The sequence below is a fragment of the Salvelinus alpinus genome, chromosome 14 (genome assembly GCF_045679555.1).
Source record: "Salvelinus alpinus chromosome 14, SLU_Salpinus.1, whole genome shotgun sequence".
Taxonomy (NCBI): domain Eukaryota; kingdom Metazoa; phylum Chordata; class Actinopteri; order Salmoniformes; family Salmonidae; genus Salvelinus; species Salvelinus alpinus.
Genome location: NC_092099.1, coordinates 35662318 through 35688434, shown reverse-complemented (window position 1 = coordinate 35688434; position 26117 = coordinate 35662318). Strand labels below are relative to the sequence as shown.

The following is a 26117-nucleotide window of genomic DNA, read 5'->3' as shown; positions in this document are numbered from 1 at the left end:
ACCTGAAATGCCGCTCAGCAAGGAAGAAGCTACTGCTCCAAAACCGCCATTAAAAAGCCAGACTACGGTTTGCAACTGCACATGGGGACAAAGATCACACTTTTTGGAGAAATGTCTTCTGGTCTGATGAAACAAAAAGAGAACTGCTTGGCCATAATGACCATCATTATGTTTGGAGGAAAAAGGGGGAGGCTTGCAAGCCCGAAGAACACCATCCCAACCGTGAAGCACGGGAGTGGCAGCATCATGTTGTGGGGGTGCTTTGCTGCAAGAGGGACTGGTGCACTTCACAAAATAGATGGCATCATGTGGAAGGAAAATTATGTGGATATATTGAAGCAACATCTCAAGACATCAGTCAGGAAGTTAAAGCTTAGTCGCAAATGGGTCTTCCAAATGGACAATGACCCCCAAGCATACTTCCAAAGTTGTGGCAAAATGGCTTAAGGATACCAAAGTCAAGGTATTGGAGTGGCCATCACAAGGCCCTGACCTCAATCCTATAGAAAATGTGTGGGCAGAACTGAAAAAGCGTTCTGAGAGAGCAAGGAGGCCTACAAACCTGACTCAGTTACAGCAGCTCTGTCAGGAGGAATGGGCAAATATTCACCCAATTTATTGTGGGAAGCTTGTGGAAGGCTTCCTGAAACGTTTGACCCAAGTTAAACAATTTATAGGCAATGCTACCAAATACTAATTGAGTGTATGTAAACTTCTGACCCACTGGCAATGTGATGAAAGAAATAAAAGCTGAAATAAATCACTCTCAACTATTATTCTGACATTTCACATTCTTAAAATATGCTGTACAGAAACCCAGCCTAAAACCCCAAACAGCAAGCAATGCAGGTGTAGAAGCACGGGGGCTAGGAAAAACTCCCATGAAAGGCCAAAACCTAGTAAGAAACCTAGAGAGGAACCAGGCTATGAGGGGTGGCCAGTCCTCTTCTGGCTGTGCCGGGTGGAGATTATAACAGAACATGGCCAAGATGTTCAAATGTTCATAAAGGACCAGCATGGTCAAATAATAATAATCACAGTAGTTGTCGAGGGTGCAGCAAGTCAGCACCTCAGGAGTAAATGTCAGTTGGCTTTTCATAGCCGATCATTAAGAGTATCTCTACCGCTCCTGCGGTCTCTAGAGAGTTGAAAACAGCAGGTCTGGGACAGGTAGCACGTCCGGTGAACAGGTCAGGGTTCCATAGCCGCAGGCAGAACAGTTGAAACTGGAGCAGCAGCACGGCCAGGTGGCCTGGGGACAGCAAGGAGTCATCATGCCAGGTAGTCCTGAGGCATGGTCCTAGGGCTCAGGTCCTCCGAGAGAGAGAAAGAAAGAGAGAAAGAGAGAATTAGAGAGAGCATACTTAAATTCACACAGGACACCGGATAAGACAGGAGAAGTACTCCAGATATAACAAACTGACCCTAGCCCCCCGACACATAAACTACTGCAGCATAAATACCAAAGCCCCAAATACTACCCACCACAGCGACCTGTATGCTCTCGTTGGCTGGCCTACACTACATATTCGTCGCCAAACCCACTGGCTCCAGGTCATCTATAGATCAATGCTAGGTAAAGCACCGCCTTATCTCAGCTCACTGGTCACCATAGCAACACCCACCCGTAGCACGCGCTCCAGCAGGTATATTTCACTGCTCACCCCCAAAGCCAACACTTACTTTGGCCTCCTTTCTTTCCAGTTCTCTGCTGCCAATGACTGGAAAGAATTGCAAAAATCACTGAAGCTGGAGTCTTATATCTCCCCCTCTGTCACGTTCCTGACCTGTTTTCTGTTAGTTTTGTATGTTTTGTTGGTCAGGACGTGAGTTTGGGTGGGCATTTCTATGTTTTGTGTTTCTATGTTTAGGTCTATTGTAATCAGCCTTATATGGTTCTCAATCAGAGACAGGTGTTTGACGTTGTCTTCTGATTGAGAACCATATATAGGTTAGCTGTTCACACTGTTTGTTTGTGGGTGGTTGTCTCCTGTGTCTGTGTATATGTTTTCACCATACGGGACTGTTTCGTTCGTTCGTCGTTTTTGTTTTGTAGTAAGTACTTGTTCGTTCGTTCTTCATGTTTCATGTAAGTTCGTCGTTCTAGTCTGTCTACATTCGTTTTTGTTATTTTGTATCATTCCAAGTATAGTTTGTTTTGTTCTTGTTAAATAAACTTCAGTATGTCATTTCAACGCGCTGCACCTTGGTTCAATCCCTGCTCCTCCTCTTCGGATGAAGAGGAGGAGGAACGCCGTTACACCCTCTATCTTTAGGCATCAGCTGTCAGAGCAGCTTACCGATCACTGTACCTGTACACAGCCAATCTGTAAATTGCACACCCAACTACCTCATCCCCATATTGTTACTTATCTTCTTTCTCTTTTGCACCCCAGTATCTCTACTTGCACATCATCATCTGCACACCTATCACTCCAGTGTTTATGCTAAATTGTAATTATTTCGCCTCCATGGCCTATTTATTGACTTACCTCCCTACTCTTCTACATTTGCACATACTGTGCATAGACTTTTCTATTGTGTTATTGTCTATACGTTTGTTTATGTGTAACTCTGTGTTGTTGTTTTTGCTTTGATTTATCTTGGCCAGGTCGCAGATGTAAATGAGAACTTGTTCTCAACTGGCCTACCTGGTTAAATGCGCTGGTCTAATGTCCACTGCTTGTTTTTCTTGGCCCAAGCAAGGTCTTCTTCTTATTGGTGTCCTTTAGTAGTGGTTTCTTTGCAGCAATCTGAGGTGCAGTTAACTCTAATGAACTTATCCTCTGCAGCAGAGGTAACTTTCCTATGCAGTCCTCATGAGAGCCAGTTTCATCATTGTGCTTCATGGTTTTTGCGACTGCACTTGAAGAAACTTTCAAAGTTCTTGAAATGTTCCGGATTGACTGACCTTCCTTTTTTTAAAGTAATGATGGACTGTCATTTTTCCTTGCTTATTTGAGCTGTTCTTGCCATAATATGGACTTGGTATTTTACCAAATAGGGCTGTCTTCTGTATACTACCCCTACTTTGTCACAACACAACTGATTGGCTCAAACGCATTAAGAAGGAAAGAAATTCCCCAAATTAACTTGGGGAATTTTGAAATACATTCCAAGCGTGTGCAAAGCTGTCATCAAGGCAAAGGGTGGCTACTTTAAAGAAATATAACATATATTTTAATTTGTTTAACACTTTTTTGGTTACTACATGATTCCATGTGTTATTTCATAATTTTGATGTCTTCACTATTATTCTACAATGTAGAAAATAGTAAAAATCAAGAAGATCCATTGAATGAGTAGGTGTGTCAAGTTTTGACTGGTACTATATACACTGCTCAAAAAAATAAAGGGAACACTAAAATAACACATCCTAGATATGAATGAATGAAATATTCTTATTAAATACTTTTTTCTTTACATAGTTGAATGTGCTGACAACAAAATCACACAAAAATTATCAATGGAAATCAAATTTATCAACCCATGGAGGTCTGGATTTGGAGTCACACTCAAAATTAAAGTGGAAAACCACACTACAGGCTGATCCAACTTTGATGTAATGTCCTTAAAACAAGTCAAAATGAGGCTCAGTAGTGTGTGTGGCCTCCACGTGCCTGTATGACCTCCCTACAACGCCTGGGCATGCTCCTGATGAGGTGGCGGATGGTCTCCTGAGGGATATCCTCCCAGACCTGGACTAAAGCATCCGCCAACTCCTGGACAGTCTGTGGCGTTGGTGGATGGAGCGAGACATGATGTCCCAGATGTGCTCAATTGGATTCAGGTCTGGGGAACGGGCGGGCCAGTCCATAGCATCAATGCCTTCCTCTTGCAGGAACTGCTGACACACTCCAGCCACATGAGGTCTAGCATTGTCTTGGATTAGGAGGAACCCAGGGCCAACCGCACCAGCATATGGTCTCACAAGGGGTCTGAGGATCTCATCTCGGTACCTAATGGCAGTCAGGCTACCTCTGGCGAGCACATGGAGGGCTGTGCGGCCCCCCAAAGAAATGCCACCCCACACCATGACTGACCCACCGCCAAACCGGTCATGCTGGAGGATGTTGCAGGCAGCAGAACATTCTCCACGGCGTCTCCAGACTCTGTCACGTCTGTCACATGTGCGTGTGAACCTGCTTTCATCTGTGAAGAGCACAGGGTGCCAGTGGCGAATTTGCCAATCTTGGTGTTCTCTGGCAAATGCCAAACGTCCTGCACGGTGTTGGGCTGTAAGCACAACCCCCACCTGTGGACGTCGGGCCCTCATACCACCCTCATGGAGTCTGTTTCTGACCGTTTGAGCAGACACATGCACATTTGTGGCCTGCTGGAGGTCATTTTGCAGGGCTCTGGCAGTGCTCCTCCTGCTCCTCCTTGCACAAAGGCGGAGGTAGCGGTCCTGCTGCTGGGTTGTTGCCCTCCTACGGCCTCCTCCACGTCTCCTGATGTACTGGCCTGTCTCCTGGTAGCGCCTCCATGCTCTGGACACTCCGCTGACAGACACAGCAAACCTTCTTGCCACAGCTCGCATTGATGTGCCATCCTGGATGAGCTGCACTACCTGAGCCACTTGTGTGGGTTGTAGACTCCGTCTCATGCTACCACTAGAGTGAAAGCACCGCCAGCATTCAAAAGTGACCAAAACATCAGCCAGGAAGCATAGGAACTGAGAAGTGGTCTGTGGTCACCACCTGCAGAACCACTCCTTTATTGGGGGTGTCTTGCTAATTGCCTATAATTTCCACCTTTTGTCTATTCCATTTGCACAACAGCATGTGAAATTTATTGTCAATCAGTGTTGCTTCCTAAGTGGACAGTTTGATTTCACAGAAGTGTGATTGACTTGGAGTTACATTGTGTTGTTTAAGTGTTCCCTTTATTTTTTTGAGCAGTGTATATATACAGTATATCACAAAAGTGAGTACACCCCTCACATTTTTGTAAATATTTGAGTATATCTTTTCATGTGACAACACTGAAGAAATGACACTTTGCTACAATGTAAAGTAGTGAGTGTACAGCTTGTATAACAGTGTAAATTTGCTGTCCCCTCAAAATAACTCAACACACAGCCATTAATGTCTAAACCGCTGGCAACAAAAGTGAGTACACCCCTAAGTGAAAATGTCCAAACACATTCACGAACCCCCAGTAGCTAACCAGCTACAAGCTACCAGCTACAAGCTACTTAGCCATTTTTAACCGATGCTAGCAGCTTTTACCGTTGGAACTGTGGAACACATTCAAGAACCCCCAGTAGCTAACCAGCTACAAGCTACCAGCTACAAGCTACTTAGCCATTTTTAACCGATGCTAGCAGCCTTTACTTTCGGCACAGACACCAGCCCTGTTATTAGCCTGGATATTACTCACCAATTTAACAGCATCGGACTGTCTCTCGACAACAACGCCGGATTCCTGCCGTAATCCCTGAGCCACTAATTCTGATCCTCACAGCTAGCCTGCAGCTAACGCAGCTAGCACAGCTAGTGCCACTGCTACGAAGCTAGCATCAGTTAGCAAACACAATTCTACAATCACAACCTCTCTCTCGCCATCCGGCCTGGATTCTCTGTCGACACGACCACATCTGGTCTGCAGACGATTACCCCATCCGCTGTACCCTCAACCGGCCTCCGTCTGAGCAGACCCCCTTCGTCTGAGCAGACTCACCCCCCCGGGCTACTAACTTTAAACACCGCGTGCTAGCTTAGCGGCGACTTCCCTGCTCCATCTACGGCTGCCCCCTGGACACTATGATCACCTGGCTACATAGCTGATGCCTACCGGACTGTCCATTAATTTACGGTACTCCATTCTGTTTTTAACTCAGGCTCTGTGTGTAGTTAATCCGACCCTCTCTGCCTAGTCGTCGCCATTTTTACCTGCTGTTGCTGTGTTAGCTGACTAGCTGCTGTTATCTCACCTGTTGTTTTAGCTAGCTCTCCCAATCAAGACCTGCAATCACTTTATGCCTTACTGTATGTCTCTGCCAAATATCAATATGCCTTGTATACTGTTGTTCAGGCTAGTTATCATAGTTATCATTGTTTTGGTTTGCAATGGACCCCGTAGTTCCACTCTCCGTACCTCTGATACCCCCTTCGTCCCACCTCCCACACATGCGGTGACCTCACCCATTGAGACCAGCATGTCCAGAGATACAACCTCTCTTATCATCACCCAGTGCCTGGGCTTGCCTCCGCTGTACCCGTGCCCCACCATACCCCTGTCTGCACATTATGCCCAGAATCTATTCTACCACGGCCATAAATCTGCTCCTTTTATTCCTTGTCTCCAACGCTCTAGGCGACCAGTTTTGATAGCCTTTAGCCGCACCCTCATCCTACTACTCCTCTGTTCCTCGGGTGATGTGGAGGTTAACCCAGGCCCTGCATGTCCCCAGGCACCCTCATTTGTTGACTTCTGTGATCGAAAAAGCTTTGGCCTCATGCATGTCAACATCAGAAGCCTCCTCCCTAAGTTTGTCTTACTCACCGCTTTAGCACACTCTGCCAACCCTGATGTCCTTGCCGTGTCTGAATCCTGGCTTAGGAAGGCCACCAAAAATTCTGAGATTTCCATACCCAACTATAACACTTTCCGTCAAGATAGAACTGCCAAAGGGGGAGGAGTTGCAATCTACTGCAGAGATAGCCTGCAAAGTTCTGTCATACTTTCCAGGTCTATGCCCAAACAGTTCGAACTTCTAATTTTAAAAATTAATCTCTCCAGAAATAAGTCTCTCACTGTTGCCGCCTGCTACCGACCCCCCTCAGCTCCCAGCTGTGCCCTGGACACCATCTGTGAATTGATCGCTCCCCATCTAGCTTCAGAGTTTGTTCTGTTAGGTGACCTAAACTGGGATATGCTTAACACCCCGGCAGTCCTACAATCTAAGCTAGATGCCCTCAATCTCACACAAATCATCAAGGAACCTACCAGGTACAACCCTAAATCCGTCAGCATGGGCACCCTAATAGACATTATCCTGACCAACCTGCCCTCCAAATACACCGCTGCTGTCTTCAATCAAGATCTCAGCGATCACTGCCTCATTGCCTGTATCCGCTGCGGGTCCGCGGTCAAACGACCACCCCTCATCACTATCAAACGCTCCCTAAAACACTTCTGCGAGCAGGCCTTTCTAATCGACCTGGCCCGGGTACCCTGGATGGATATTGACCTCATCCCGTCAGTTGAGGATGCCTGGTCATTCTTTAAAAGTTACTTCCTCACCATATTAGACAAGCATGCTCCGTTCAAAAAATGCAGAACTAAGAACAGATATAGCCCTTGGTTCACTCCAGACCTGACTGCCCTCGACCAGCACAAAAACATCCTGTGGCGAACTGCAATAGCATCGAAGAGCCCACGCGATATGCAACTGTTCAGGGAAGTCAGGAACCAATACACGCAGTCAGTCAGGAAAGCAAAGGCCAGCTTTTTCAAGCAGAAATTTGCATCCTGTAGCTCTAACTCCAAAAAGTTCTGGGATACTGTAAAGTCCATGGAGAACAAGAGCACCTCCTCCCAGCTGCCCACTGCACTGAGGCTAGGTAACACGGTCACCACCGATAAATCCGTGATGATCGAAGACTTCAACAAGCATTTCTCAATGGCTGGCCATGCCTTCCTCCTGGCGACTCCAACCTTGGCCAACAGCCCCCCCCCCCCCCCCCCGCTGCTACTCGCCCAAGCCTCCCCAGCTTCTCCTTTACCCAAATCCAGATAGCAGATGTTCTGAAAGAGCTGGAAAACCTGGACCCATACAAATCAGCTGGGCTTGACAATCTGGACCCCCTATTTCTGAAACTGTCCGCCGCCATTGTCGCACCCCCTATTACCAGCCTGTTCAACCTCTCCTTCGTATCATCTGAGATCCCCAAGGATTGGAAAGCTGCCGCGGTCATCCCCCTCTTCAAAGGGGGAGACACCCTGGACCCAAGCTGTTACAGACCTATATCCATCCTGCCCTGCCTATCTAAGGTCTTCGAAAGCCAAGTCAACAAACAGATCACTGACCATCTCGAATCCCACCGTACCTTCTCCGCTGTGCAATCCGGTTTCCGAGCCGGTCACGGGTGCACTTCAGCCACGCTCAAGGTACTAAATGATATCATAACCGGCATCGATAAAAGACAGTACTGTGCTGCCGTCTTCATCGACCTGGCCAAGGCTTTCGACTCTGTCAATCACCATATTCTTATCGGCAGACTCAGTAGCCTCGGTTTTTCTAATGACTGCCTTGCCTGGTTCACCAACTACTTTGCAGACAGAGTTCAGTGCGTCAAATCGGAAGGCATGCTGTCCGGTCCTCTGGCAGTCTCTATGGGGGTACCACAGGGTTCAATTCTCGGGCCGACTCTTTTCTCTGTATATATCAATGATGTTGCTCTTGCTGCGGGCGATTCCCTGATCCACCTCTACGCAGACGACACCATTCTGTATACTTCTGGCCCTTCTTTGGACACTGTGATAACCAACCTCCAAACGAGCTTCAATGCCATTCAACACTCCTTCCGTGGCCTCCAACTGCTCTTAAACGCTAGTAAAACCAAATGCATGCTCTTCAACCGTTCGCTGCCTGCACCCGCACGCCCGACTTGCATCACCACCCTGGACGGTTCTGACCTAGAATATGTGGACATCTATAAGTACCTAGGTGTCTGGCTAGACTGCAAACTCTCCTTCCAGACTCATATCACACATCTCCAATCCAAAATCAGATCTAGAGTCGGCTTTCTATTTCGCAACAGAGCCTCCTTCACTCACGCCGCCAAACTTACCCTAGTGAAACTGACTATCCTACCGATCCTCGACTTCGGCGATGTCATCTACAAAATGGCTTCCAATACTCTACTCAGAAAACTGGATGCAGTTTATCACAGTGCCATCCGTTTTGTTACTAAAGCACCTTATTCGACCCACCACTGCGACCTGTATGCCCTAGTCGGCTGGCCCTCGCTACATGTTCGCCGTCGGACCCACTGGCTCCAGGTCATCTACAAGGCTATGCTAGGTAAAGTGCCGCCTTATCTCAGTTCACTGGTCACGATGGCTACACCCACCCGTAGCACGCGCTCTAGCAGGTGTATCTCACTGATCATCCCTAAAGCCAAAACCTCATTTGGACGCCTTTCCTTCCAGTTCTCTGCTGCCTGCGACTGGAACGAATTGCAAAAATCTCTGAAGTTGGAGACTTTTATCTCCCTCAACAACTTTAAACATCTGCTATCCGAGCAGCTAACCGATCGCTGCAGCTGTACATAGTCCATCGGTATATAGCCCACCCAATTTACCTACCTCACCCCCCCCATACTGCTTTTATTTCCTTTTCTGCTTTTTTTTGCACACCAGTATCTCTACTTGCACATGACCATCTGATGATTTACCACTCCAGTGTTAATCTGCTAAATTGTAATTATCTGATTTATTGCCTACCTCCTCATGCCTTTTGCACACATTGTATATAGATTCTCTTTTTTTCTTTTTTCTACCATGTTATTGACTTGTTTATTGTTTACTCCATGTGTAACTCTGTGTTGTTGTCTGTTCACACTGCTATGCTTTATCTTGGCCAGGTCGCAGTTGCAAATGAGAACTTGTTCTCAACTAGCCTACCTGGTTAAATAAAGGTAAAATAAAAAAATTAAAAAATTAATAAATAGACTATATGGGTACTTCACTGACATTGCATTGATTTGTCACTAAATTAATATATGGTATGATCAAAAACTATTAAATTGTAAACTATAAGACAAAGAGAATGCATCTAAAAATCAAAAATCTGTATTTACACACATTATTCAATTTAATATGAGGGAGGTTCAGTTTTTGACAGTAGGTTACTAGGTCATCTAACTGACATGCATAGTAGTAATGATAATAAGTCATTGTAAGCATAATGCAGAATTGATACAATAGATGTCGTCAACATTCATCTTCTGATTTATTTGTGCACACTAGACAGCATATGGCACATGACTAAACCCATTTACTATGGACAAACAAACAATGTTTTTACAATCCAATTCTATTCCCAGATTGAGTTTTGTATGATAAACTGTTTCAATTAATACTAGACATAATAACCAATCACAAAGGGCCAGTGAAATTAAACTTCCTCGCTTTCGCCGGAAATATGGGAAGGAAAGGTTGAATGCGGAAATGAGACTCTCACTGTGAGGAGTACTTGTATAGTTGCGATCGGGTGGGTGAGAGAAAATATCAACAGAAGTCGCTTGCGTTTTCGGGCAGCGCTTGAGATCAGTTACGGATGATTCTGAAAATCTTTTATTTTTCTAATGCGCTTGGAACTAATGAAGAAGTGTGCATGCTATCAACATCAACGACAATCTGCGTTATTTTGTTTTCGTTCCATTCTTTTTTTCAATCTCTTCCTTTGAAAGAATGTGGTTGACTCCAGAGGAAGTTTTGCTGAAAAACGCGCTGAAGCTTTGGGTTACCGAAAGATCTAACGATTTCTTCATTTTGCAGCGCAGAAGAGGACATGGGGATTCAGGGGGAAAATTTACAGGTAATACGCCAGCTACTCCCATTCATCTCACTGTCTTTCGTATGATTTCAGCAGCTTTAGTAGCCTATATTACCACTTGGACACACCAGTCCAACACTTAGTAACAACTCATTTATAAACAATGTTGCAAATAGCTGCGATTCAACCAAAAAAATATTGGTTGAATCGCAGCTATTTGCGACATTGTTTTGCTGGGAGCATAATCTCGAAAGACAATTCTTGGTTGAATTGCATTGCCATAGCCTTGGCTACAGTGTAGGATCCGTTTTTTGCAAAGCTTGGAAACACGTGTTTTCCCCATATTTGGGATTATCAAAACAATGTTTTCTTTGCAACTTAAAATAATATGTGACATGAAGCCTTGGAGCAATAACAGGCAACTTGTTAACATATCACTTGTTTTTTGGACTGTGTATTTTCTTTCAGGTCTTCATAGATTCTTTACAATTCCATACAGTTTTTGTCTGATGATGGACCATGATAAGGTGTCACCTGGTCTTGTTTTTGTGTAATCTTCATTGGGATTTTCACTTTAAGATAGAACTGTATACATCAGGCACAGGAGAGGATAGGGAGTATCATCTCATAAAAACAATATAACATTTCCTGGCAAGAGTTTAGAGTATTTGTTTGTTGCCATGGTTTCCAAAGTAAATCTGTGGGTTGAAAGGTCAGAAGAAGCCCTAGTTTTTGGCTCTTACAAAACCACACCCTAGTTTTGTTATGGGAAGAGAAGAACAAGTACAATATCAATTGGGAAAAAATGTATCCATGATTTGATTAAGATAAAACATAAAAAGGGTATTGAGCAACACTGAAACATCTGCAACGTCTAGTACTCTGTCACTAGCTAAAATAACTTCTGCTTCCTATTTCACAAAGAACACTTTCCTGTGAGGGACATTTAAGGTTTCCTTTCTCCCGACCTCTGAGCACACTGTACATGTCCATTGTCCACAGCCTTACAAACTCAGTGAACAATATAAGCCGAACAAAATACATGATTTACAGTGCTTACATTTTCCAATGTAAGCACTGTGAAGTAAGCGGTTAGGTGACAAATAGGTTTGTGTTGCCAGGGTACAATGGTTTAGAGCGGCAGACAGGCAGAGCTTAATAGTTGTGGTGTGGTCTGGGATGGGCAGTGCTCCAGGAGAGAGTTATTTGTCTGGTGTTCAGTTTGTCTTCCATCCCTCTCCTCTTTTGTGGCGGAGCGGTTGGGTGGGGGTGGGAATGCCAAACACTAGATAGTGATCTCACAGCGACCAGACTGTAGCCTAATGAAAGTAGTAAGCCTAATGCCTTGTCTTGCCTGCTGTGTGCTTATTACATATTTGATTTGCCAAATCATTAACAGACTGTTCTTGCAAACTTAATGTTTTATTGTAGTTGAGGCCATGTGCTGCAGCTGACTGTTAGCTGCACTTTGATGGGACTGTTTTTCCCAGCTCTCCCTAAGTGCTCCATTCTGTTGAAAATGGCTGTGCTTAGCAAAGGAAAGACAGAATTAAAACTAGACAAGAGGAACTAGTGTTTGGTGGCTTTGGCCTCAGTGGAAAATCATGATCCTGATTAGCGGTGGAGTTAAAGAGATACTATGATGATGAGTCTAGGTTCTGTTATGGTACCTCAGGATATTAGAGAGTGTATCTGGTTCCTTTAAGGTGATGACTGGTGGGGTCTCAACACCTAATAAATACAAATGAGTTTGGGATGTTAGGGACTCTCTTAAGTTTGTAGTTTTTATGCCATGGCTTTGGGGCTTCAGATGTGGAGGATTTGTGGAGAGGGAGGGGGTCTCGATTCTAATACTGTTACCCTATGATTCTAGTGGACCAATGTAGTGACAAACAGAGAAGAACAATACTTATGTTGAACCTCTTAATAGCTTTTATGTTCTATGTTATGTTCTCACATAATGTGGCCATTATGAGACTGTTAGTGACCATTAGTGGTACCAGTTTATGTCCAATCTATTTTGTAATGCATCAAGGCTGGAATCCAGTGCTCACTGGAATATCTGAGTCTGTTATACACATGATAATGCCTTTAGCTTTCTGGCGTTATGTGTAATAGGTGCCGTTGTGCCCCATCTGCTTAAAGGCACAATCTGTAAAACTTCCTGCTGTTCAACTAATGATAACCATTGATTATTGTAGAAAATGCCTTATGAGCTTAGTACAATTGTCTTACCATATGAAAATATATGATATAACCGTTCATATGGGTTGGTATAATGTTGCCTCTCTCCCATGTGTCAATGAGCTCATTGATATGTGTGTGTTGTCAGATGGTATTTCTCAGTAATTTCTGGTCTCTTTCTGTGTCTGACTGCTTTGGTCTGTCCAGGTCTTCTGGTGGGAGCTCTGGACACAGTCCTGGACTCCAACGCCCGGGTCACACCATTCCGTATCCTGCTACAGGTGCCTGGGTCACAGGTCAGCTGGACTATAGCTTGTGGTAAGCTCTGAGAAATGTCTCTCCTTTTCCTCTCGCCGATTCTCATATTTGTCGGTCGGTAGGTCCCAGCTTCTACTCTCTTTCTCTGGCTCTCTCTCTGTGTATCTATTTCTCTGTGTGTGTGTGTGCGTGTGTGTCTGTTGTTATACAGGTGCTGCTGTCGAGGACATGAACAGGCATTGGGACTGGCTGGTCCAGAACCTACTCCACTCTCTCTCAGTGTTTGAGAACAAGGAGGATGTCGCCAGCTTCGTCAAAGGGAAAGTCAAGGTACTGTACTATTAGAATAAGATTAACTATAGACCTGTGATACTCTGTAAATACTATGTAGGCCTACTATCAAAAACCACTGTGTTCAACTTAATCTGACTCTCAAATGTTGTCTCTTCTTGACTTTCTTTTCTATTTCTGTGTATCTTGCGCTCAAACCCTGTTTTGCATTTTTGTTTCTCTTCCTCTTTTTCTTTCTCTCATTGCCCATTAATTTCTCTTTCTCCCCCAGGGTCTGATAGCAGAGGAGGTGAGGGGGAAGCAGGCGGCTCAAGAGGAGGACCCAGAGAAGTTCCGGGAGGTACTGCTGAAGTTTGAGCTGCGTTTCGGCCTGCCCTCCTCAGAGAAGCTGGTCACCACCTACTCCTGCTGCTGCTGGAAGGGGCGTGTCCCCCGGCATGGCTGGCTCTACCTCAGCATCAACCACATGGCCTTCTACTCCTTCCTGCTGGGAAAGGAAGGTCCATCCCCTTAAATTCTCCCCCTTTAATTAGCACACAGAATAGCCCCCAGTCTTACTGGTTGTGAACTGGTTGTGAACTAGTCTGAACTGGTTGTGTCTGTTAATTAGAAACTCCATCCTCTGTTTTCCAGTTGTAAAGATGACAAGCCCTTTATATGTCTTGTGAACTGTGACATACCTTCCACAGTAAACATTGTGCCTTTTCAGTTAAAGTGATGCTGCAGAGGTTTTGTATAACTTCAGCCAGTAGTTTTGAAAGTAGCCCTCGAGAAAAAACGTGTCCCTAAAAATGTTGCATAATTGTGTACAATGTCATCCATTTCATATGATATGTAACGTCCTACAAAAAAAAAAGGGTATTATCTGTTACGAATTCCAACTTGTACAATATCTTACAAATTTTTAAGTGCTGAAGATCCTGTTCAATCTCTTTAACCATTGAAATCTCTTCAGTGTTCAGTGTCTTCTAAACCTAACCCCTGACCTTTGACCACTTCTCTCTCCCTCAGTGAAGTTTGTGATCCCGTGGGTGGAGGTGACGAGGCTGGAGCGGGTCTCCACTGGCCTTATGACGGACATGGTGCGTGTGACAACGCGGCGGCGCCAGCGGGACTTCTCTATGTTCCTGAGCCTGGACGAGGCGTTCGGGGTCATGGGTCAGCTGGCTGACATCGCACTGCGACGCCTGCTGGACAGTGGAGGTCTGGAACTGGAACAAGTCCTCCAGCAGTCCTCCAACATCACCAAGAGGTCAGGGGGCAACGCAGAATAAGTTAGATGAAGTTGTAGCGTATTGTAGTGTAAAGGAGGGCAGGGGATTTTTTGTGGGTGTGTCATTTGGTTTGTTCAGATTCATATTATCTGTTCTTTGTTGACTTGCCTCACAGTTCTGAGAGGATTGGATTGGTGTCAGCAATCTGATTGATCGGTTGCTTTCCTGATTAAATAGTTTGATAAACAGTAGTTTAATAAGTTTGTCTCATTGTTATCTGCTTTGGTCAAAAGGAACCTCATCAAGCACTTCCTGAAAATCCCTGATATCTTGACTAATTTACTTCCCTCTAGTTTCCGACCATCCTCTCCATAACCTTGCATCATAGTGTGACTGAATGTGTGTGTTTTAGTTCCACCTGTAGTACATTCACCATAACATTTTAAATTTCAGGTTTTGTGTGTAAAATGACAGTTTTCAGTGGTAAAATTGTACTTTAGAGCTGAGCTAAAGCATTCAGTTATATATCTCTATGGATGTAACAGACTGTTTAGTTGTATTATTTATTTGGTAACTTCCTCACATGCAACTCTTGCCAAGTGGGTGATATTTTTGTCCCTCCTCCATCATTCAGCATAGTGTAAATTCCTCATCACCATAACAGGAAGTGAAAAATGATCTGACCTAAATTACAGTGACCAAAATAGTCTGCCTGTATCTGAGTGTATCTGGATTCTTTATAAGTTTTCCTTATCATAGCTGTCAGTCAGAAATGTCTGAGTCACTAAAGGTAACGAGGCCATGAGGATTCACACTCAGTCCGTCTTTTACTCTCTCTCTATCCTGGAGGAGAATTCCTAACTGTCACTCATTTTCTACAGAACAGATCTCTGTCTGTGTCAGTCTAACTCGTCCCCCTGTCAGCTAAGTAACTTTCTATGACTGTCACACTTTCCCCTCAGGGTTCTGGAGGAGCAGGCATTGAGGGCGTACGTCCTGGCTCTTTTCCGGCTACCGCGGGCCGAGTGTCTCCAGGAGGTGGCTCTGTGTTCAGTGTGGACGCCCCATGCCCGCTGCCACACAGCCGGAACGCTCTACACCACCGACAGCTACCTATGCTTCGCCAGTCGAGAGGAGGGCCACTGCAGCCTGCTCATCCCCCTTTCAGAGGTATCCATCGTATCATACTGCAGTTGACTCTGCTGGTTAAACTTTAATGCTGGCTTACCACTGTTTACAGTGTATAAGTGTTGTTGGAAGTGTTAGAGCTTACACCTTTAGCCTTAAGCTTTACCATGGTTAACTACATTAGTTGCTATACACCAGAGTCGTGTATAGAGATGTATGGCTCTTGCATACATAAACAAGTTATTCAAAGTTTATTACTGTGTTAATACCATTTTACCATATCATATTTTTCCTTACTGTACCATACTAAATCAAATGAAATTTATTTATATAGCCCTTCGTACATCAGCTGATATATCAAAGTGCTGTACAGAAACCCAGCCTAAAACCCCAAACAGCAAGCAATGCAGGTGTAGAAGCATACTACCAACATTTCCTTGGCTCTTGACCTTTTACCTCTGTCTCTTCCTGTGCTGCCAGGTGATCTCCATAGAGAAGGCTGAGAGCACCAGCCTGCTGCCCAACCCAGTGATCGTCAGTGTGAGGAGTAAGAAGGCCTTCCAGCTGATCGAGCTGCAGGACAGAGACAGCCTGGTGGACAGTCTGATGTCACGGCTCAGAGCCCTGCAGTGGAAACACTCCATGTTCCACAGCAAGAAATCTCTGGTATGCTACAGCAACACTACCAGCCCATAAATGCCTGTTGTCAATTACACACATCACATCTCATGGTGATGCCCAACAGGCCTAGTCCAAGAAGCAGAATGCAACTGCACTGCAAGGACAAATATGATTACTGCTAGTATTTTTACACACAAGTTAGTCATTCATTGTGTATATTTGACTAATTCTGGTGTTTGGGTGCTCCAGACGTCCTCGTCTCCCTACTATACCTTCTACTATGACACCATGTACTGTGATGGGGAGGAGATCGAGGAGAGACCACTACGTCACACAGTGAACACAGAGGCTCTGATGGCATACTACCACCACTCTCAACCTGACTGCAACAATAGCACGGCTGTGAGTATGGAAACTAGTGCACCGTCGGCCATAACCCTGATATGGCCGGAGCCTCCTTTATTATGATGTTTACATAGCAGATACCATAATAATGGTGGCTGCAGGGATAAGAGTGCCACATTGGCCAATGTGTCTAGGCTTGACATTTAACATTGGTTGCCTGTTTCTGTTTTAAGCAACTCCTTTGTTCTTGTCATGCTAAATATTTATTAGGCTGAATTAGAATTCTAAATGTTTAGCATGACAACAACAAAGGAGTTGCTTTAACCAAAAGTGGCAACTAAACATCAAGCCTATTAGAAACAGACTGGTAACCAGGGTATGGTATATGTGATATAGTGGTAGTTCTGGGATGAGGTTGTGATTCTGTTACACCTCTTTCATTATTTAAACATGTATTGATCCCTGTTCTCCCCCTGACTGGCACACTGGGTAACTTTACCTCCCAAGGCTATTGCTGAGAATGTGCTTACAGTACTACAATACTCGGTTTGCTCAAGGGTGTGTGTGTCCTGTGTGTGTGTGTCCTGTGTGTGTGTGTGTGTCCTGTAGACCATGGAGCAGGTGAAAGAGCGTCTGTGGGATGACCATTTCTCTGCGTATGGTCGAGGTGTCCACATGTTCCGCACAGAGAAGATCCAGAAGCTGGTTGCCATGGGAATACCAGAGTCGCTACGGGGAGAGCTATGGATGACCTTCTCTGGTGAGCGGTGGAGGAGTCTGAGGTCATTGGTTGCTATAACAACAGGTCAAATATACAGTACCAGTCAAAAGTTTGGACACACCTACTCATTCAAGGGTTTTTCTTTATTTGTACTATTTTCTACATTGTAGAATTTATAGTGAAGACATCAAAACTATGAAATAACACATATGGAATCATGTAGTAACCAAAAAAGTTTGAAACAAATCAAAATATATTTTATATTTGAGATTCTTCAAAGTAGCCACCCTTTGCCTTGATGACAGCTTTGCACACTCTTGGCATTCTCTCAACCAGCTTCACCTGGAATGCTTTTCCAACAGTCTTGAAGGAGTTCTCATATATGCTGAGCACTTGTTGGCTGCTTCACTCTCCGGTCCAACTCATCCCAAACCATCTCAATTGGGTTAAGGTCGAGTGATTGTGGAGGCCAGGTCATCTGATGCAGCACTTCATCACTCTCCTTGGTCAAATAGCCCTTACACAGCCTGGAGGTGTGTTTTGGGTCATTGTCCTGTTGAAAAACAAATGATAGTCCCACTAAGCGCAAACCAGATGGGATGGCGTGTCGCTGCAGAATGCTGTGTTAGCCAGGCTGGTTAAGTGTGCCTTGAACTTTAAGTAAATCACAGACAGTGTCACCAACAAAGCACCCCCACACCATCACACCTCCTCCTCCATGCTTCACGGTGGGAACCACACATGCGGAGATCATCCATTCACCTACTCTGTGTCTCACAAAGACACGACGGTTGGAACCGGTCTAATGTCCATTGCTCGTGTTTCTTGGCCAAAACAATTAACTTCTTCTTATTGGAGTCCTTTAGTAGTGGTTTCCTTGCAGCAATTCAACCATGAAGGCCTGATTCACACAGTCTCCTCTGAACAGTTGATGTTCAGATTTGTCTCTTACTTGAACTATGTGAAGCATTTATTTGGGCTGCAATCTGAGGTAGTTAACTCTAATGAACTTTTGCAGCAGAGGTAACTCTGGGTCTTCCTTTCCTGTGGCGGTCCTCATGAGAGCCAGTTTCATCATGGCGCTTGATGGTTTTTGCGACTGCACTTGAAGAAACTTTCAAAGTTCTTGAAATTTTCCAAATTGACTGACCTTCATATCTTAAAGTAGTGATGGACACACCTGTTAATTGAAATGCAATCCTGGTGACTATCTCACGAAGCTGGTTGGGAGAATGCGAAAAGTGTCCAAAGTTGTCATGAAGGCAAAGGGTGGCTACTTTGAAGTATGTCAAATATAAAATATATTTAGATTTTTTTTAAATACTGTTTTTGGTTACTACATGATTCCATATGTGTTATTTCATAGTTTTGATGTCTTCACTATTATTCTACAATGTAGAAAGTAGTAAAAATAAAGAAAAACCCTTGAATGAGTAGGTGTATCCAAACTTTTGACTGGTACTCTATTTAAGGGCGGGGTTATCTTTAGGGTAGATATCTGTATATCCTCAAAAGAGGGAGAGCGAGTACTGTTCTGCTCGACTGCCTACTTTCAGTTCCGTTCCTATGTACAATGCCTAGCATTTATGGTATGTGCCATTTTATCTTAGAGTTTGGGGAGGGGCTTTAACCAGGCAAGCAGTGAAATCCAGATCAGCAGGATTTAGTGGGCATACAAATAGCTTGTGACCTCATCGCCAATGAAAACAAGCAATTAGGCCTGTGTGAACACACTGCACAGACTGCACCAGAAACAGACTGGCAGCAGACTGGCTCGACTCCACTGTGATGGACCTGAACAGACTGTTTTCTTTGCCCCCATATCAAACTATCCCCAGTCACCTGTTTACTCCCTATCAATGTTCTAAATGCATCACATCCTCCAGGGGCAGTCAACAAAGGGTAAAGAGCTCCAAACAAGCCTTGTCCCAAAGTAACCCCTATCTTTTTGGTGTTTCCAGGTCTGAAGGAACCAGATAGGTAACTTATCCATTCCTTTCAGATCTGCAAACACTTACGGGTAGGAACGAAAGAGAAGGGTTAGGGCCTAGGGGATGTTTCCAACCAGGCCTTTATGTACATGTAAGTGCTTATATGCTGTTGCTGTGTAACACCAACACCATTCCCCCTGGAAACACAGACTCATCGTCAGAGTTGGCATCCCACCCAGACTACTACTCGGGGCTGGTGACGGAGTCTATAGGGCACAGCAGCCTGGCCACGGAAGAGATCGAGAGAGATCTGCACCGCTCGCTGCCCGACCACCCCGCCTTCCAGAACGTCACGGGCATCGCTGCCCTACGCCGCGTCCTCACCGCATATGCCCACCGCAACCCCAAGATTGGCTACTGCCAGGTAAGGTATCCACTACCATACAGTAACCTATGTCACAATGTGTATACAGTGCAGGTAGAGTATAACTGACTGCCTGTCATTCTTCCTAGTCAATGAATATCCTGGCATCTGTGCTGCTGCTGTACACTAAAGAGGAGGAGGCCTTCTGGCTGCTGGTGGCTGTGTGTGAGAGAATGCTGCCTGACTATTTCAACCGCAGAGTCATAGGTGAGAGGTCAAACTGACCTGCATAGGTTTACCACTACTATTGTTACTACATTGCTATTACTACAGCGATGGTTCATCTACTTCCACTTTTACTGACATTATAGCTAGTACTGTACATTAGATGAAGTACTAAAAATAAAGCTATCAAAACCATAGCAGATCAAACATTAGTAGGTCTATTAGTAGCCGGTCTGGTGTTTAGATGATTTGAATGTGAGTTTTTTTCTCCGTCAGGGCTGTTTTTCTGCCCTGACTGCAACAGAGCCAACAATAACTCAAGGCTTTCTTTAGCCAGCGTGAAGCGTAAACACAAGCTAATTTCCTGTGCTTTGTGCCACTATTTATTTCTGGCGCATATGAAATGCATTCAAAGTCATTTCCTCTTCTGGCCTGTTCTGCTTTGAAATTGCAGTTGTTTACTTATTCTCCTTAGAAAATAGATTTTTCATCTCCATGTGGCTTCCTGGTTCAAATAAAGTCTTAAAAGATCACTTATCTGGGATATTGCACAATGAGAACATGTCATTCTCACACGCATGTGTGGAAGTCAAGACATCATGAGTATACACGTGTATAGAGCATACATCCACGAGACCATTCATTTCCCTCTATGGGATGATAAAGGATGTTCTGTACTTCTATAGAGGTGTACGTTCATGAGTTTATCTATATTAATGTAGATTTTCACTTGTGTTTGCAGGTGCTCAGGTGGACCAGTCAGTGTTTGAAGAGCTGATCCAGGAGCGTCTTCCCGAGCTGGCCGAGCACATTCCCGGCCTCTCCCCCCTCTCTTCCCTCTCCCTGTCCTGGTTCCTCACCCTCTTCCTCAGTGTGCTTCCCTTCCGCAGTGCCGTCTGTGTGGTAGACTGCTTCTTCTTCCACGGCATCAAAGCCATCTTCCAGCTAGGGCTAGCTGTGCTGGATGCGAACGCTGCGGCGCTGTGTGCTAGTGCAGATGACGGCCAGGCCCTCATGATCCTCACTGGGTAATGCATATGGAGGAATGCATGCATGTCTACACACAGTTCACATCTGAGCATAGTCTACATTCTCACACAAAACTTCTCTGCCTGCAGCTTTCTGGACCACGTGAAGTACGATGAGAATCTGTCTCCACCTGCCGCTCACCCTCCCTCGTCTCCGAGGGGGGAGGAGGAGGGCAGTACGACTGTAGAACTACACACCCTGATCACTGACCTCATCATTGACTCCTATGAGGTAAGACAGCACTGCAATACTCCCTCCACACCACCAGAGGGTAGTTGTGAAAAATGTTGCACTGATGTTTGTTCTCGTTGTGTGTCCCTGTCCTGTTTTGTCAGAAATTTGGAGACCTGACGGTGAGACAGATAGAGCGGTTGCGATGCAGACACCGGATCCAGGTTCTCCAAGCACACGAGGACATCACCAAGGAGAACGCAGTGGGTCTTTCATATCACATCTCAAACAGTCACACGCATGCATGAAATACACAATGACCAAAGGTTGAAATCTTACACTTTTCCTCTCCAAACTGCTTGACCCTTCCCATCTCTCTGTGTGTAGCTCAGGGTGGTGACCCCAGATGTCTCTCTCTCCCCTGAAAACCTGGCTGATGTCTACGACCTCTTCAAGGTACTTCAGTTCAATTCAATACACCTTTATTTATCTTCCCAGGACCACTAAGAAAGGCATTGCCAGAGCACGATGATAACGTCCTCCACCTATAGTCCAACTGTAAAACAACACATCTGTGTCTGTTTCTCTTATAGACAGAGCACTTCATCAACCTGTACTGGGGTGATGGGAGCACCACTGTGGCTCTCCAGCACCATGACCCAGGCCAGCCCTATGTGGAGCAGTACAGAGTGGACCCGGCCCAGTTCAAAAGCCTGTACGTGCTACTGGTTCCCTGGCTGTGTGGCCTCCACACTGACACCGTGGCCCACCGGACCTTCACACTGCTGGACCAGGACAGAGACTTACTCATCACCTTCAGAAAGTTTGCCGGGTGGCTAGGTAATTTTTTAAAACGTTTATTTGAAACATGGACAATGTACAACAAAACACAAGTCTCAGAAGTGAGAAGGGTTGCGTTGCACCAGATTTAGCTAATAGCTAATTTACATATTGTGTGTGTGTGTGTGAGTAAGAGAGGGTGTGTGTGTTTAAAAGAGGTAGGGAGAGTGAGTATGTGTATGCCTGAAGAGATAATGTGTGTAATATGAGTGCTTTCATGGGCATCTGGAATTCAGCCCACCAGGGTTTTATGGGAATCAATATGCAGCCAAGGCTTTTAGGAGGAGCTGCCACTGCTGTGTACAGTACATTGACTGAAGTAGAGAAAATATGTAAATTCACCTCTTAAACTCACAGAGCTGAAGGGCTCCCTCTGTGGTCCTCTATCATTTAGACACAGTATAAACACTAACTGACACACATTGTGATTTAAAGCCAATGACTGGCTGTTGGATATGTTAATCAGTTGTAATGGTGACAATTCTGTGTCTCTCTCGGCATCAGACACACTATACTGTGAGGAACTGAATGAGAAGATCAGACTTCTGTATCGTTTGCACATACCTCCAGGTGAGTCACATAGCCTTCCTACGGTGTTTTACTCCTCTTTAAGACATGTACTTTAGCTAGACATGCAACTAGCTTTGACTAGAGATCCATTAACATTCATCGTAATGCGACTGTCTCCTGTAGCTCTGACTGAGAGTGAGGATGACCCGTCTCCACTGAAGAGCCCTCTGCTGTCCACTACCAGACCACTCCATATAGAGATGCCTAATGGTAACTATTCATGCGTCAAGTGTTCCAGGTTCACGTTTCTAGCTCTGTCCTGTTCAGATGATCACGTTGATGTAGCTCCTGTGTGTGTTCATGTTGAAGAGGAGATCAGAGACTATCAGGAGCAGTTGAAGCAGATGTTGAAGGACCTGGCTCAGGAGAAGAATGTGGAGAAACCGCTACCTCTAATGAACCAGGTACATACAGCGCATTCGGAAAGGATTCAGACAGACCCCTTGACTTTTTCCACATTTTGGTACATTACAGCTTTATTCTAAAATAGATGAAATATCTTTTCCCCCTCAGCAATCTATAACAAAATAAAAAGTTATTTTTTGCACATTTTAGTTTTTTTTTTTTTTTAAACATACATTATTTACATAAGTATTCAGAACCTGTGCTATGAGACTCTAAATTGAGCTCAGGTGCATAGTGTTTCCCTTGATCATCCTTGATGTTTCTACAACTTCATTGGAGTCCACCTGTGGTAAATTCAATTGATTGGACATGATTTGGAAAGGCACACACCTGTCTATATAAGGTCCCACAGTTGACAGTGCATGTCAGAGCAAAAACCAAGTCATGAAGTCGAAGGAATTGTCCGTACAGCTCTGAGACAGGATTGTGTCGAGGCACATATCTGGGGAAGGGTACCAAAACCTCTCTGCAGCATTGAAGGTCCCCAAGAATACAGTGGCCATCATTCTTAAATGGAAGAAGTTGGAAACCACCAAGACTCTTCCTAGAGCTGGCCACCTGGCCAAACTGAGCAATCGGGGGAGAAGGGCCTTGGTCAGGGAGGTGACCAAGAACCCGATGGTCATTCTGATAGAGATCCAGAGTTCCTCTGTGGAGATGGGAGAACCTTCCAGAAGGATAACCATCTCTGCAGCACTCCACCAATCAAGCCTTTATGGCAGAGTGGCCAGACAGAAGCCACTCCTCAGTAAAAGGCATATGACAGCCCGCTTGGAGTTTGGCAAAAGGCACCTAAAGGACTCTCAGACCATGAGAAAGAAACAAGATTCTCTGGTCTGATGAAACCAAGATTGAACTCTTTGGCCTGAATGCCAAGCGCCACGTCTGGAGGAAACCTGGCACCATGCTCCGGGGATGTTCTTCAGCAGCAGGAGACTTGTTAGGATCGAGGGAAAGATGAACGGAGAAAAGTACAGAAAGATCCTTGACGAAAACCTGCTCCAGAGTGCTCAGAACCTCAGACTGGGTCGTTGTCCTGTTGCCTCAAAGCACACAGCCAAGACAATACAGAAGTGGCTTCGGGACAAGTCTCTGTATGTCCTTGACTGGCCCAGCCAGAGCCCGGACTTGAATCCGATCGGACATCTCTGGAGAGACCTGAAAAGAGATGTGCAGCGACGCTCCCCATCCAACCTGACAGAGCTTGAGAGGATCTGCAGAGAAGAATGGGAGAAACTCCCCAAATACAGCTGTGCCAAGCTTGTAGCGTCATACACAAAAATACTTGAGGCTGTAATCGCTGCCAACGGTGCTTCAACAAAGTACTGAGTAAAGGGTCTAAATACTTATGTAAATGTGATATCATTTTATTTGTAATACATTTGCAAAAATGTTTAAACCTCATTATGGGGTATGTGTGTAGATTGATGAGGATTATAAAAATTAAACATTTTGAATAACACTGTAACAAAATGTGGAAAAAGTCAAAGGGTCTGAATACTTTCCGAATGCACTGTACAATAAGGAAGGAATTCAATCAGGGACCCAATAAACAGTCATTAAGTCACAACAAAGGTATAATAAACTTATATTGTTTTCTACAGAGGGAGTTCATCCAGTTCTGTAAGACCCTCTACAGCATGTTCCATGGCAACCCAGATGAGAACGAGCTCTTTCAGGCCATCGCTACAGTGACCAGCCTGGTGCTGCAGATCGGTGAGGTCGGCCACCGCAGCCGGTCAGAGGTCAGCAGCGAGGGCCGGGCCGGAGACGAGGTAGAGGAGGATCACAGGGAGGGGAGTCAAGAAGACCACCCTGTCTTCAGCACCAAAGAAGGAGATGGAGAGAGGCAGGAGGGGACCAGGAAGAGTTCCGAGCGGTCTGAGAGCTCGAGCGAGTGGACGGTCAGCTACGCTCAGATCCTGGCCTCGCTCCTCACAGAACAGCAGCTGGTCAACTTCTTTGAGAAACCACTGGACCTGTCAGCAAAGGTGGCTGTAGCAAAGGTGAAACAGTACCATGAAAGGGCCGGTCTGCTTATGCTTCAGCAAGGAACCAGCTGATTTAACATGACCAAGAGAATGACCATGTGACCCAATACTGGGTTTCTAATCTAGTTGCTTGTCTAGATGCCAGGCAGATTTGTCGGCAATAAATTGTCTGTGTCCTCCGTCCTACAAGGATGAGTGGGTCCCAAGAGTCCATATGTGCCTATATTGAGTTGTAGGTCTGTCAAGCACGAGGGAGAAGTACTGTAGATGTGTAGGTCTTCCTATCCTGATGAAATGTGGCCTCGTCTTCTGGGACCACCCGCTCAGTTTGAAAACAGGTTTACCAAAACCAGAGGTGGCTGAGACGTGCATGATAATCAATGAAGACTACATGTATCAACCAGTCAATCATATATATATATATATACTACTGTGAGAACGTCCCACACATGATGCACTACATGAAACACCATGAAAAGGGATATTAACATTTCTCAGTATTTGTAGACGTTTTCATTTTCCTTCATCCAGTCTATGAAATGGGAACAAATTCAAATATTTTATTTGACATTGGCTGCCTGGTTGGTAATACAGCCTAGGCAGGATCTTGTTTACCACATCTTCCAACCTCAAGTAGAGCAGACAAGTGTTATTTTCCTGCCAAATATTTGCCTTTATTTACTGCGCAATGTTTGTCATACAATAATGGAACGTTGGAATCATGCCTTTGTGTGCAACATTGTAAATGTACACTTATATATTTTGTCCTGTATTGATCTAATTAATGTATTTTGTTCTTTAAGAATTCCTATTTTAAGTGTTCTATAACTGTTTATGAGCCTGTTATTCTACCAAGCATATTTCTTAATTCAAGTGTTAGTGACCAGTATTATACTATAGACCAAAGTCCTACACACCTTCTCAAAATCAGTTGAGATACCAACTACACAAATGATACCGCTGTGCCTCAGATTTTGTTAAATGGGTTTTCTATACAAAGAACTTGATTTTGCCAATAGAATCAGTAATGACATTTAGTTTTGGGTTATTCCAGAACCCGACTGTCCAGTTCACTGATGCACCTTTGATTTTTACATTTTATTTCTTAGTGCACTGAAGTTCACTTGAGGTGCATTATAAATGGGACCTTTGATCAATTCTTTAACATCAATTTCATGTCTGCTGCACAAAGTCTAACATGGTTCGTTTGTAAATCATTAAAACAATATGCCTCATCCATGTCTTGTTCTATGTCTTTCAAAGATTGATTCACTAAGGAGATTGTAGACCCTCAAAAGCCCATTGTGTAATGGAATGTCCAC

At 44.7% G+C, this 26117-nt stretch overlaps 1 protein-coding gene across 2 annotated transcripts; it reads left to right on the top strand.

Annotated features, from left to right (window-relative positions):
• The first annotated feature begins 10198 nt into the window (after positions 1-10198).
• On the top strand, positions 10199-26030 carry LOC139538860 (TBC1 domain family member 8-like). Of its 2 annotated transcripts, none has more exons than XM_071341353.1 (20): positions 10199-10549; positions 12899-13009; positions 13161-13279; positions 13512-13740; positions 14252-14492; positions 15417-15624; positions 16063-16248; positions 16453-16605; positions 17158-17308; positions 19410-19624; positions 19714-19831; positions 20532-20817; positions 20908-21049; positions 21154-21252; positions 21377-21445; positions 21583-21829; positions 22334-22399; positions 22523-22609; positions 22709-22803; positions 24409-26030. In XM_071341353.1, exons 1-20 carry the CDS (start codon positions 10423-10425, stop codon positions 24865-24867), a joined length of 3408 nt encoding a protein of 1135 aa, XP_071197454.1. In that variant the 5' UTR covers positions 10199-10422; the 3' UTR covers positions 24868-26030. The 2 variants fall into 2 exon arrangements, with proteins under 2 accessions (XP_071197454.1, XP_071197453.1); XM_071341352.1 differs by having other exon boundaries at positions 22685-22803.
• The last annotated feature ends 87 nt before the right edge of the window (positions 26031-26117 follow it).